Source organism: Martes martes (assembly GCF_963455335.1).
Source record: "Martes martes genome assembly, chromosome: 2".
NCBI classification, from domain to species: Eukaryota; Metazoa; Chordata; class Mammalia; order Carnivora; family Mustelidae; genus Martes; species Martes martes.
Window position 1 is genome coordinate 105,163,951 of NC_137889.1, and position 12,603 is coordinate 105,176,553.

Genomic DNA, 12,603 nt, shown 5'->3' on the forward strand with positions numbered 1-12,603 from the left:
TGGTAACAAAAAATATAGTATTTTCAAACTTATTATAAATTTTGATTTTAGGATATTTAAAACGAGTGATTCTTTAAAATGGTAAGATACTAAAGAAAAATCTGCCAAATGCAGATATCTGGAGTCCATTAAATTTATCAGAACTACCTGAAACCTCTCAGTACTTCACCAAAAAAGTCACTGACACAACCAAACTATTTTCTAGCCTAAAAGTAGTGTATGTGCTCCTTCTCATTTTCTGAAATTAGAAAAAAATTGATTTCATCTGAAAATTTTAATGACCATTTTAAAAAGTATTCTATTTGGTTTATATAATGTTTAAAATAACCTATTATACTTTTTCTGGTTTCCCCCACTATAAACAAATTTATACATCTAGGCTCTTCAAGAACCAAAAACCATACCTTCTTCTTTACTTCCCTTATTTGGGGATGATGACACCTGAAAGATAAAAGCAGAGGAGTCCCTTGTTATGAGTATCTGGATGTGGATACCACATCCACAGTTGTTTTTTGTTTTTTTCATGAAACTATAGAACAAACTAGAACCTGAGAAAAGTAAGTACTCCTCTTTGCCTTTAATTATCATTGCTTCTTTTAGATAAACAAACCACAGACTTTGAGTCAAATAAAAAAAGCATGCTTAAAAATATTTTTTTAATTAACCCACGGGATACTGAGAATGCAAAGAGGACAGGGAGGTTTTCTTTTGGTTGCCTCCCTGGCTGAGGACTAGAAGACAAAAATCCAACACCCCCCCCCCCCCCGCCACACACACATATAAAATTTATTTAGCTGCCGTCTAGAGCATTTAAATTAATTTTTCTGTTTATTTCCATGACTGGGCCAAGATTTTTAGAACAAATGTAGTATAATCTGTGACAGACAAGTTTGAAAGAAAGGCTTTTCTGAGATATCAGGGTTTTTTTCCCTAATTAAGAACAATACATTTTTTAGTTTTTTTTTTTTTTTTTTTACTTTTAATTTAGGGATCCCTCATCCATGGAGAGAAATGCACAAAGCCCAAGAATAAACATCTACTAATCACCACCCAAGTTGAGAAATGGAACAGGCCAGGCCCTTCCCCAATCATAATGTTTTCTCCCCTCAGGAAACCACTACCCTGATTTTATGACACATATGAGATTCGAACTGATTAATCAACTTCTAATTCTCTGATTTGCTTGCCCACAACAGGAAAGATCTGCTTCCAACCTTTGAGGTCTGGAGCAAAGGTACAAAATGGAAGACCGCATACCATACATGTGAATACTTAAAGAGTTATAAACCAAGCTAAGAAAGTGATGAGTGGAGTTTAGTGTAAGCTTCATCTTCCTATCTTGAGAAATGTACTTTTGTAATGACTTGAAAGCCCTCGTTTAGCATTCTAGACACCCCAGAGACTGCCTGAATACAGCCAAGTAAGGAAAAAAGGCACATGGCCCCCATCCTGCGCCACTTCTGTCCCATCCGCAGGGTCCAGTTCCAGCCCATATATCTATGTACTCCCTACCTCTGAAGAGCCTCCCAGTGGCCCCTGAAGAAGTAACAGTGAGCACACCATTCACAAAGGAATGAGCATGGACTTGGGGAGAGGCCCATGAAGACCCTGGAGACACACCTGCAGCTATCTGGACAAAGAATTCCAGGATTCTGAGTAGCTAGAGGGTAGTATGGAATGGGGGGCTTGGCTCCTGATGAAGGCACAGCTTTGGTCCTTTGGTCTTGCCTTGTGAGGACGGATATAACTGATGAAGGCCAAAGCAAAGCAGGGCCTTCCTTGCTTCGGTCCAAGGGCAGTACTGAATAAGAACAAGTAAGCAGGAAGAAAAACTTAAATTTCAACAACATTAAAATAGTCCCTGTGACAGTTAATGTGTCAACTTGGAGGGTGTTCGTAGTTGAGATTAACATTTAAATAGGCTTTACTCTCAGAAAAGCAGACTGCCCTCCATAATGTGGGTGGGCCTCAACCAACCAGGTGAAGGCACAAACAAAAAGACTAGCCTCTCCAAGCAAGAGGAGATTTTCCAGCAAACTGTCTTTGGACTTCATCTGCATCCCTGGCTTCCCTCTGTCTCCAGCTCCTGACCTACTTAGCAGATTCTGGACTCACTAAGCCTCCATGATCACTGTTTACATGTATCTATACATCCTACTGTTTCTTTGGAGAACCCTAATATATTTCTCTGAATCATAAACAGATTAAAGTTATTTTTCTTTCTACTCTTTAAGGAAAAGGCTAATCAAATATACTTTATGTTCTGTCACAGAAAAAGGATGTAACAATGTAAATAAAGAAAACCTCTGTATGAATTCTATGTAAAACATCTTTGAGATTTCCAAGTACTTCAAAACAACAGGAAAAAATTCTATTCAGCTTCCTAGCACAGAGAAAATGCTTAATGATGGTTGGTTTGGAGAAAGATGGAACTTATACAAACCTGGGTGTGAAAGTAACAACACAGTATAAAAATTATACTCATTGAGAGTAGGCCTCTGGGATCTGATGACTGTTTAACCACACAGAGAATAAGACAGAGTAACTTATTTACTCTTTAAAATTGGTATGCTCTTTCAATTGTGCAAAACATCTATAACAAAGTTTGTTGGAAAGTTAGCGGTTTAGAGTTCCTGTTTTTTTTTTTTTTAATTTTTTATTTTCAGCGTAACAGTATTCATTGTTTTTTCACCACACCCAGTGCTCCATGCAATCTGTGCCCTCCCTAATACCCACCACCTGGTTCCCCCACCCTCCCACCCCGCCCCTTCAAAACCCTCAGGTTGTTTTTCAGAGTCCATAGTCTCTCATGGTTCACCTCCCCTTCCAATTTCCCTCAACTCCCTTCTCCTCTCCATCTACCCTTGTCCTCTATATTATTTGTTATGCTCCACCAATAAGTGAAACCATATGATACTTGACTTTCTCTGTTTGACTTATTTCACTCAGCATAATCTCTTCCAGTCCTGTCCATGTTGCTACAAAAGTTGGGTATTCGTCCTTTCTGATGGAGGCATAATACTCCATAGTGTATATGGACCACATCTTCCTTATCCATTCATCCGTTGAAGGGCATCTTGGTTCTTTCCACAGTTTGGCGACCGTGGCCATTGCTGCTATAAACATTGGGGTACAGATGGCCCTTCTTTTCACTACATCTGTATCTTTGGGGTAAATACCCAGCAGTGCAATTGCAGGGTCATAGGGAAGATCTATTTTTAATTTCCTGAGGAATCTCCACACTGTTCTCCAAAGTGGCTGCACCAGTTTGCATTCCCACCAACAGTGTAAGAGGGTTCCCCTTTCTCCACATCCTCTCCAACACACGTTGTTTCCTGTCTTGCTAATTTTGGCCATTCTAACTGGTATAAGGTGGTATCTCAATGTGGTTTTGATTTGAATCTCCCTGATGGCTAGTGATGATGAACATTTTTTCATGTGTCTGATAGCCATTTGTATGTCTTCATTGGAGAAGTGTCTGTTCATATCTTCTGCCCATTTTTTAATATGATTATCTGTTTTGTGTGTGTTGAGTTTGAGGAGTTCTTTATAGATCCTGGATATCAACCTTTTATCTGTACTGTCATTTGCAAATATCTTCTCCCATTCCGTGGGTTGCCTCTTTGTTTTGATGACTGTTTCTTTTGCTATGCAGAAGCTTTTTATCTTGATGAAGTCCCAGAAGTTCATCTTTGCCTTTGTTTCCTTCGCCTTTGGAGACATATCTTGAAAGAAGTTGCTGTGGCTGATATCAAAGAGGTTACTGCCTATGTTGTCATCGAGGATTCTGATGGATTCCTGTCTCACGCTGAGGTCTTTTATCCATTTCGAGTTTATCTTTGTGTACGGTGTAAGAGAATGGTCAAGTTTCATTCTTCTACATATAGCTGTCCAGTTTTCCCAGCACCATTTATTGAAGAGACTGTCTTTTTTCCCACTGGATATTTTTTCCTGTTTTGTCAAAGATTATAGAGTTCCTGTTTAAAATGAGCAGCTGCTTCTTGCTGGAGCTGCCAAACATTTCAGAGGAAAGAAACATGTAGTATATAGGCATACATCAGAGGGACTGTGAGTTTGGTTCTGCCACTGCCATAATGCAAATATTGCAATAAAGTGAGTCAAATGAATTTTTGATTTCCTAGTAAAGGTTACGTATACAATCTAGTCTGTTAAGTGTCCAAAGCATTATATCTAAAATAACAATGTACATACCTTAATATAAAAATTGTTGCTAAAAAATGCTAACCATCACCTGAGCTTTCAGTGAGTTGTTTTTTCTAAGCAGTAGGTCTCAACAGTAGGCTTAAAATGTTCCGTAAACCATGCTGTAAACAGATGTGCTGTCATACAGGCATTGTTGTTCCATTTACAGAGCACAGACAGAGTAAAGTTAACAGAATTCTTAAGAGTCCAAGGATTTGCTGCATGGCAATGAAGTCACCAGCTACATGAGCCCCTGACAAGCTGGCTTGTCCTTTGAAGCTTTGGAAGCCAAGCACTGACTTCTCCTCTCTAGCTTCGAAAGTTGTAGACAGTATCTTCTTCCAACAGAAGGCTGTTTTGAAAACCCATTGCTTGGTGTTGCCTCTCATTAATTATCTTAGCTAGACTTTCTGCTGACTTGTTACAGCTCCTTCTCCATTAGCACCTGCTGCTTCACCTTGATCTTCTGTGTTACGGAGATGGCTTCTTTCCTAAAACCACATGAACCAGCCTCTGCTAGCTTCCAGCTTCTCTTCTGCAGCTTCCTCACCTCTCTCCTCCTTCACAGAACTGAGAAAAGTTAGGGCCTTGCTCTGGATTAGGCTTTGGCTTAAGGGAATGTTGTGGCTGGTTTGATCTTCTGTCCAGACCACTCAAACTTTCTCCATAGCAGCAATAAGGCTGTTTTGTTTTCTTATCACTTGGGTGTTCACTGCAGTAGTCAAGAACTTCTCTTTGCGTTCACAGTCTGGCTAATTTTATGAAGCAAGAGGCCTAGTTTTTGGTCCCGTCCCAGCTTTCAACATGTGCCTTCTCCATGAAGGCTCTTAGTTGTTTTTAGCTTTTGATTTAAAATGAAAGACATGGGACTCTTTCTTACCTGAACACTCAGAGGCCACTGTAGGGTTATTAACTGGCTTAATCGATATTGTTGTGTCTCAAGCAACAGGAAAGCCTCTCCGAGCCAGACAGGGAACAGCCAGACAGTGGAACAGTCAGAACACATAACGTTTGTCCACTACGTTCACTGTCTTTTATGAGTGTGGTTTGTGGCAGCCCAAAACAATTACAACAGTAACATCAAAGCTCCCTGATCAGAGATCACCATAACAAATATGGTAATAAAAAAGTTTGAAATATTGTGAGAATTACCAAAACATGACAGAGACACAAAGTGAGCAAATGCTTTTAGAAAAGTGGCATAGAGCCAACAGACTTGCGTAACAGTTACCACAAACCTCAGTATGTATACAATGCAGCATCTGTGAGGCACAATAAAGTGAACAGCAATAAAATGAGGTATGCCTGTATAAAATAGGGTAACTGTGCAACTTCTCATTAACCTAAAAAGTATTAAAGGACAGAAACAAAAAACTACTCTAGCTGAAACATTTATCATAACATTTCATTTAAAAAATAATTCTCAGGGGCACCTGGGTGGTTCAGTCCGTTAAGCATCTGCCTTTGGCTCAGGTCATGATCCCAGGGTCCTGGGATGGAGCCCCGCATCGGGCTCTCTGCTCAGTGGGGAGCTGCTTCTCCCTCTCCCTCGGCCCTTCCCCACCCCCTGCTCGTGCTATCTCCCCCTCTGCACTCTCCCTCTCAAATAAATAAAATCTTAATTTTTTCTTTTGCAGAATGTTAGTTCATTCTTTTAAGAATATTTTTATTTTTAAGTAATTTCCACACCCAACGTGGGGCTCAAACTCTCAACCCCAAGATCAAGAGTCATGTGCTCAGGGCACCTGGGTGGCTCTGTCCTGAACTATCTGCCTTCAGCTCAGGTCATGATCCCAGGATCCTGGAATCCAGCCCTGTATCGGGCTCCCTGCTCAGCAGGGAGTCTGCTCCTCCCTCTCCCAATCCCCCTCCTTGTATTCCCTCTCCCTGTCAAATAGATGAATAAAATCTTTACCAAAACAAAACAAAACAAAAACAAAAAACAGTCATGTGCTCTACCAACTGAGTCAACCAGATACCCCCTTATTTCTCCAATCTTAAAATATATTTCTTGGTTAGAATATATCTAGTATGTAAAAAGCCTTATAAAAAAGAAAACAAACATCACCAATAAGTCGAACCTGCAGAGATAAGAACTCATGGTTTGGAGATCTTCTTTTTTTTTTTTTTTTTTTTTTTACATTTTTCCATATTAACGAATGCCAAAAGAGAAACCAACATTTAAATCTGTAAACAACAAAGGGTTCGTGAGATACATCTGCTCTTCAATTCTTCACCTACAGTCAATGGCTTCCTGATCCTTGAAGTAACAGCAAACCATACCTGCTTATAAAAAGTGGAAGAACTAAGAGCAGCACAGAGGAGCACCTAGAAGTGACCCAATCCCATCTCTGTCAGGAGTCACCACCACAACGTTTTCATGGCAAGAAACGAAGAAACCATTTTCAGTTACTTACTGGGGAAAACTGGGCACCCTCAAATCAACTAATATAAATTCTCTGCAAAACAGTACTATTTTATACTCTTATTCGAAAAACGCTATCTTCTCTCCTTTTCCCACTCCAAAAATACTTCTCATGAATATTCATATTTCTTTCAAATTAATCTAGAGTTTGCATTACCAAAGTATTCCTCTTTTACCCACCAAAGCTTACTCTAGCCTCTGTCCCAATTCATGCTTAAAATGTATTTTAAGTTGATATGAATCACTAATACAACCACTGTGTACATAAGGGTCTCTCCTTCAAATAACCCTACCAGGTCCCTACGAGCATCTTCAACTGCAGGTGACATCTGTTCAACTTAACACGATACACTGACTGGAACAATGTAAAACTGTAGGGTTTTTTGTTGTTGTTGTTTTTATTTGTCAGAGAGAGAGAGAGTACACACAAGCAGGCAGAGCAGCAGGCAGAGGCAGCGAGGGAAGCAGGCTCCCCGCCAAACAAGGAGCCCAATTCGGGACTCGATCCCAGGACCCTGGGACCATGACCTGAGCCGAAGGCAGCGGCTTAACCCACTGAGCCAGCCAGGCATCCCTGTGATTTCTTATATGAGAATTGATACTCTCTCACTTTATTATAAGGGCTCAAGATTAAAGGGAAAAAAGTTCCCCATTTTTCATTCAGGTACAGCAGGGTTGTAGCTGAATTTTATTTTCTTGAATATTCTCTTCCTGCATTATTACATTTATACATTATTACATTATTACATTTCCAAAGTTCATACAGCATTTGATGTACATTAGTTTTACTTTTACATTTCTTTTCTGATTTTTGCTTTAGAAACCCAACAAAATATGACCAGTTCTTAGTTATCCTCAGACAAAAATGTAGAGTATTTTAGGTTATGTAAGTTTAATCTACTTCCCTTTCCTTTCAATAATGTATATAATTGGCTAGAATCAAACAAAATGATTGACCTTATTTTCATTTGTTTTATTCCCCTTTGAGTAGTGATGCAGAATGAGCTCTGAAGTCAAAAAGGAACATCTTGGGTGCCTGGGTGGCTCAGTGAGTTAAAGCCTCTGCCTCTGGCTCAGGTCATGATCCCAGGGTCCTGGGATCGAGCCCCACATCAGGCTCTCTGCTCAGCAGAGAGTCTGCTTCCCTCCCTCTCTCTCTGCTTGCCTCTCTGCCTAATTGTGATCTCTGTCTTTCAAATAAATAAATAAAATCTTAAAAAAAAAAGGAACATCTTTATGGTAATTCATCATTAAAAATTTTTAAAATGTCCTTTCTTGATAAATCAGGATCTGGTTCTAGCGCACTGTTCTCTAAGATTCAGCTGAGGAGTCCTGACATCAAACACAAAATCACTGTCCCAAATTTCATACAAACACTGTGGATATCACTGCTTCACTAAAGAAATAAAGTCTACCAAATATAGTCAGTACATTTTTAATTAAAGTAGAAATTTCCCCCTTATTCTTCTCCTTCAATGCACTGCTCATGAACCTGTGAACTGTCATCATAGCCGTCTCTGAGCGCTGGGTGCTCCAGGTTTGCCTGAGGCTGCCAAGGGAAGGCATAAAGTCAGACTGTCACTGCTGAGACTTCTCTAGGAGGTATTCTCTCCTCCCAGTTCCAGAAGTTTCTAGTGCTTTCCAGCATTCCTGTGAGCTGAAGGTTCACAGTATCATGAGATTGGGTCCTTGAACTGAGCAGGAGTGTGCTTACTTATTCTCTTTGCCCTCGATCCTAAATTCTAGGAATTTTAATCCCTATGGCTACCAGGCTGTGTAGAGCCTTAGGAAAGTCTGGGAATTTCTTTAGCAATGAGTGTGGTTCTTCCTCAGTCCTGCATGCACTGAGTTTGTGTGTGCAACCTCACAAAGGTCAATTCTTTTTTCTTCCCCTCCAGTAAAATGACTACAGTCACCAAATACTAAAAAAACCCTACAAATTACCTAATTCAAACTTTCCCTAACTTCGCATGATGCCTAGAGGTTTTCCATTTCCTCGGAGAGCAGAATACAAGGAAAGTGCTTAAATAGAAGCATGTGGGAAAATTCTGGGGAAAAAATTCCCAGATGGGAAAAGTGGTTACGTATTAGAATAAGTTATGTTGTAGAAACTAACTTCTTCTCTTTCCTCTTCCCTTTCTTCCTGTTTAAGTCTCCGAATATAGGACAGATTCTCACTGAATAATCTAAATTAGTCACAATGACTTTTCCAATATCCAACAATGGGATGGGCTACCTCATGAAGGAGTGATATTCTCATCACCAGAAGTATTCAAGAAGCTGGAATAGAAGGGATTTTTTTCCCCTCTGTGCTCAATTTAATTCAACAACATTCATGTCAATAATGATAAAACCCAAGGTGTATTGAATATTTTGTTTCATATTTTACCTGGATTATATCATTCAATGCTCTACAGTAACTCTTACAAGGAAGATATTCTTAGCTCCATTTTATAAAGAAAGAAACCAGGCATAAATAAGTTAAATAATTTGCCTTAAGCTATGAGTGAAAGGCCTGATATTTGGTCCTAGACAGTCTGACTCTGGAAAAAAAATTTTTTTTTACATAAAGAAACTCACTGGACTAACACTGACATAAAATAAATGTTGCACACTATATTTATAGTATCGCTTAGTAAGTTCTGACAAATATACACTCGTAATGTCATTATCACAATCAAGATAATAAACATATTCACCACTATCCCCAATTTCCTCCTGTCTCTATAGAAGAAATTATGAAACCTTTCCTTCTTGGCTCTCTCCCAAACTTTCCAACCAATGATGTTTTGTGTCGCTATACGTGAGCATTTGCCTTTCCTGAAATTTTATATAAATGGTATGATATAATATGTATGTCTGCCTTTTCTCACTCAATATAATTTTTTTTAATGCAGCCATGTTATAGCATGTGTCAAATAGTCATTTCTTTTTATTGCTGAGCAGTACACCCACACTGAACACATAATCTGAATACACCGCAATTTATCTATCCATTCATCTGCTGGTGGACATTTGGGTTGTTTTCACTTTGCCTATTACAAAGAAAGCTGAGATAAACATTGGTGTACAAGTCTTTGTATGGACATATACTTCCATTTCTTTTGGATAAGTATCTAAAAGTGGAATGGCTAGATCATATGGTAGGTATATGCTTAACTTTTCAAGACAATGCCAAATTGTTTTTTTCCACAGTGGTTGTATCATTTTTCATTACAACCAGCAGGCTATGGAACTACCAGTTCCTCCACATTCTTACCAACAATGGCCAATCTTTTACATTTTTAGCTATTCTAAAACGTGTGCATAAGCATGTCACTGTGGTTTTTAATTTATATTTCCTCAAAGACTAGTCAAACTGAGCACCATCTCACATGTCTTCAGTATGTCTGCTGTGGCAAAGTGACCACCGAAGTATTTTGCGCATTTCCTTTGGGGGTGAGGGGATGTTTTATTTTCTTATTAACGAACTGTGAGAGTTCTTTATATAGTCTAGTACAAGTCCCTTTGTCGGGGATATGATTTTCAAATATCTTCTTACTTAATGTGGCTATTCATTCTCTAAAGAGTATTTTTATAGAAATTTTTGATGAAATTCAACTGATCATTTTTAAAATTAAGTTATGCTTTTAGTGCCATATCTAAAAAACTTTGCCCATCTAACCCGTGATCAAAATAGGTTTATAGTTTTACGTTTTAAGCTTTGGTCTAGGATACATGTTGGAAAATTATCATATATACTGTGCAAGGTTTGGAATGAAGTGAGGTTTCTTTGGTACCATATGGAATAATAACCAACTGTTCAAGTACTACTTGTTGAAAAGATTATCATTTTGAAAATCAGTTGTCCACATATATGTAAGTCTACTTCTGGATTTGGTTTCAATGATTTGTCTAGTTTTACACATTACTAAAGTATCTTGATTACTGTGGTTTTATAAAATGTCCTGAAATCAGGAAGTTACTACTCCAACTTCCTTCTTTATAAAGTTGTTTAGTTTATTCGAGATCTCTATATACATGAGTTTGCTAATTTCTACAAAACGGTGTATTAGAATTTGATTGGCATTACACTGAATCTATAGATCAACTTGAGAAGATCATAATCTGAGTCTTCCAACCTATAAACATGATATATTTACATTTACAAATATATCTATTAATTTAGTTCTCTGATTTCTGCTGGCAATGCTTTATAGTTTAAAGGTTCTTCCCGTATTTTTTCCAGATTTATCCCTACGTGTTTCATACTTTTGATGCCATTACAAATACCATATTTATTTTTAGTTTCCAACTGTTTATTGCTAGCCTATAAAAATAAACTTGTTTTTTGTATTTTGATTCTGTATCCTGCAACAAACGTTAAAATCACTTATTCTGGTAGCTTTCAGGTAGGTTTTACTGAATATTCTACATAGACATTCATGTATCTTCCTTTGTAAGATGAATGCCCTTTCCCTTCCTTCGTACTGTACTGGCTAGAACCTACAATGCTGAATAAAAGTAGAGAGAGCCAGCTCAGCCAAGCGTTGTGTTTATGGAAAGATTTTAAGTACACATTTAATTTGTTTATGCCTATTCCTTTTTCAGTGAACTCTGGTAATTTACATATCTCAAAGAATCTGTCCATTTCATACAAGTTGTCAAATTTACTTGTATAAAGTTTTTCACAATATTTCCCTATTGTTCTCCTAATAGCTGTAGAACCAGCAGTGAAGTCACTTGATTCCTGATGAGAAAGATCTGTCTTCTTTCTTTTCTTTCCTGATCATTCTGGCTAAAGATGTAGCAATTCTATTGATCATTTCAAAAGATCTAGCTTTTGCTTTTACCAATTTTCTCTATTGTTTTCCTAAGCGTTCAAATTTTAAAAATTATTAATACTTCAAACATGCAGAAAATGCAGAGACTATTGTAACACCTACCTAAGTCCCTACACTTTCTTTTTTTTTTTTTTTTAAAGATTTTATTTATTTGACAGAGATCACAAGTAGGCAGAGGGGCAGACAGAGAGAGAGAGAGAGAGAGGGAAGCAGGCTCCCCGCTGAGCAGAGAGCCCAATGTGGGACTCAATCCCAGGACCCTGAGATCATGACCTGAGCCAAAGGCAGCGGCCTAACCCACTGAGCCACCCAGGCGCCCCACTTTTAAGAGTTAACCTTATTTCAGAAACTTTACAACTGAAGTCTTTTTTTCTTCCTACTCATCCGAAATAAAAATCGTATTTATTTCCCTTCTCAGAAGTAACTTGTAACCACCATTCTAATGCTGGTGTTTACTGTTCTTATTTATGTTTCTAAAATGTGAACACCCTATCAGTTTGTACCCATAAAAATATATGGTACTGCTTTGGGTGTTTTGCATACTATGCAGTATGTCTTGCTGCAAAAGCTTTTTCAGCCCCACACCGCACTTTCAAGTTTTATCCATGTAGAGTCGCACAGTTCCCATTTCCCTGTGGCATACACTCCACCATATACACTATAGTTTATTCCCCCAGCTCTTACCATAGACTTTTATTCAGTTTCCAGTTTTGCCACGTCTGATCACATAAACACACATATTAGTGTCTCTGTAGAATGTATACTTAGAAGAGCAATTTCAGAGTAGTGGATTATAAGTATCTTCAACTTTACTTATAATTACTTAATTGCTCTTCAAAGCAGTTGTACCAATTTACACTCCCATCAAACATATCAACAAGTATGAGAGGTCTCCTTTCCCCACTTGCTTAAAAACACCTGGAAAATCAGACTTTCACACATTTGCAAACCTGGTAATTATGAATTTATATTGTGTCTTAGCTTGAGCTCACTGATTATTGGTGAGATATAGCAAATTTTCACGTTTACTGGCCATTTATAAGTATCTTTTTTCAAGAACTGTCCATTTATATTGTTTGCCCATTTTTTTCCTACTAGATTATCCTTTTCTTGTTGATCTGAATAAGCTGTTAAATCTTGCCATTTACATGC

General features: G+C 38.1%; 1 protein-coding gene across 4 annotated transcripts in view; it reads right to left on the reverse strand.

Moving 5' to 3' along the window:
• Positions 1-12,603, reverse strand: part of PPA2 (inorganic pyrophosphatase 2) — an 88,668-nt gene that overhangs the window by 882 nt on the left and 75,183 nt on the right. For all 4 annotated transcript variants that reach the window (XR_013966459.1, XR_013966460.1, XM_080797529.1 and 1 more), the window contains one exon: positions 405-441. Coding sequence is in view for 2 of the 4 variants with exons in the window: in XM_080797529.1 (XP_080653655.1) it covers positions 405-441 (37 nt within the window). In the remaining 2 variants the exon portion in view is untranslated. The remainder of the gene's footprint in view (positions 1-404; positions 442-12,603) is intronic.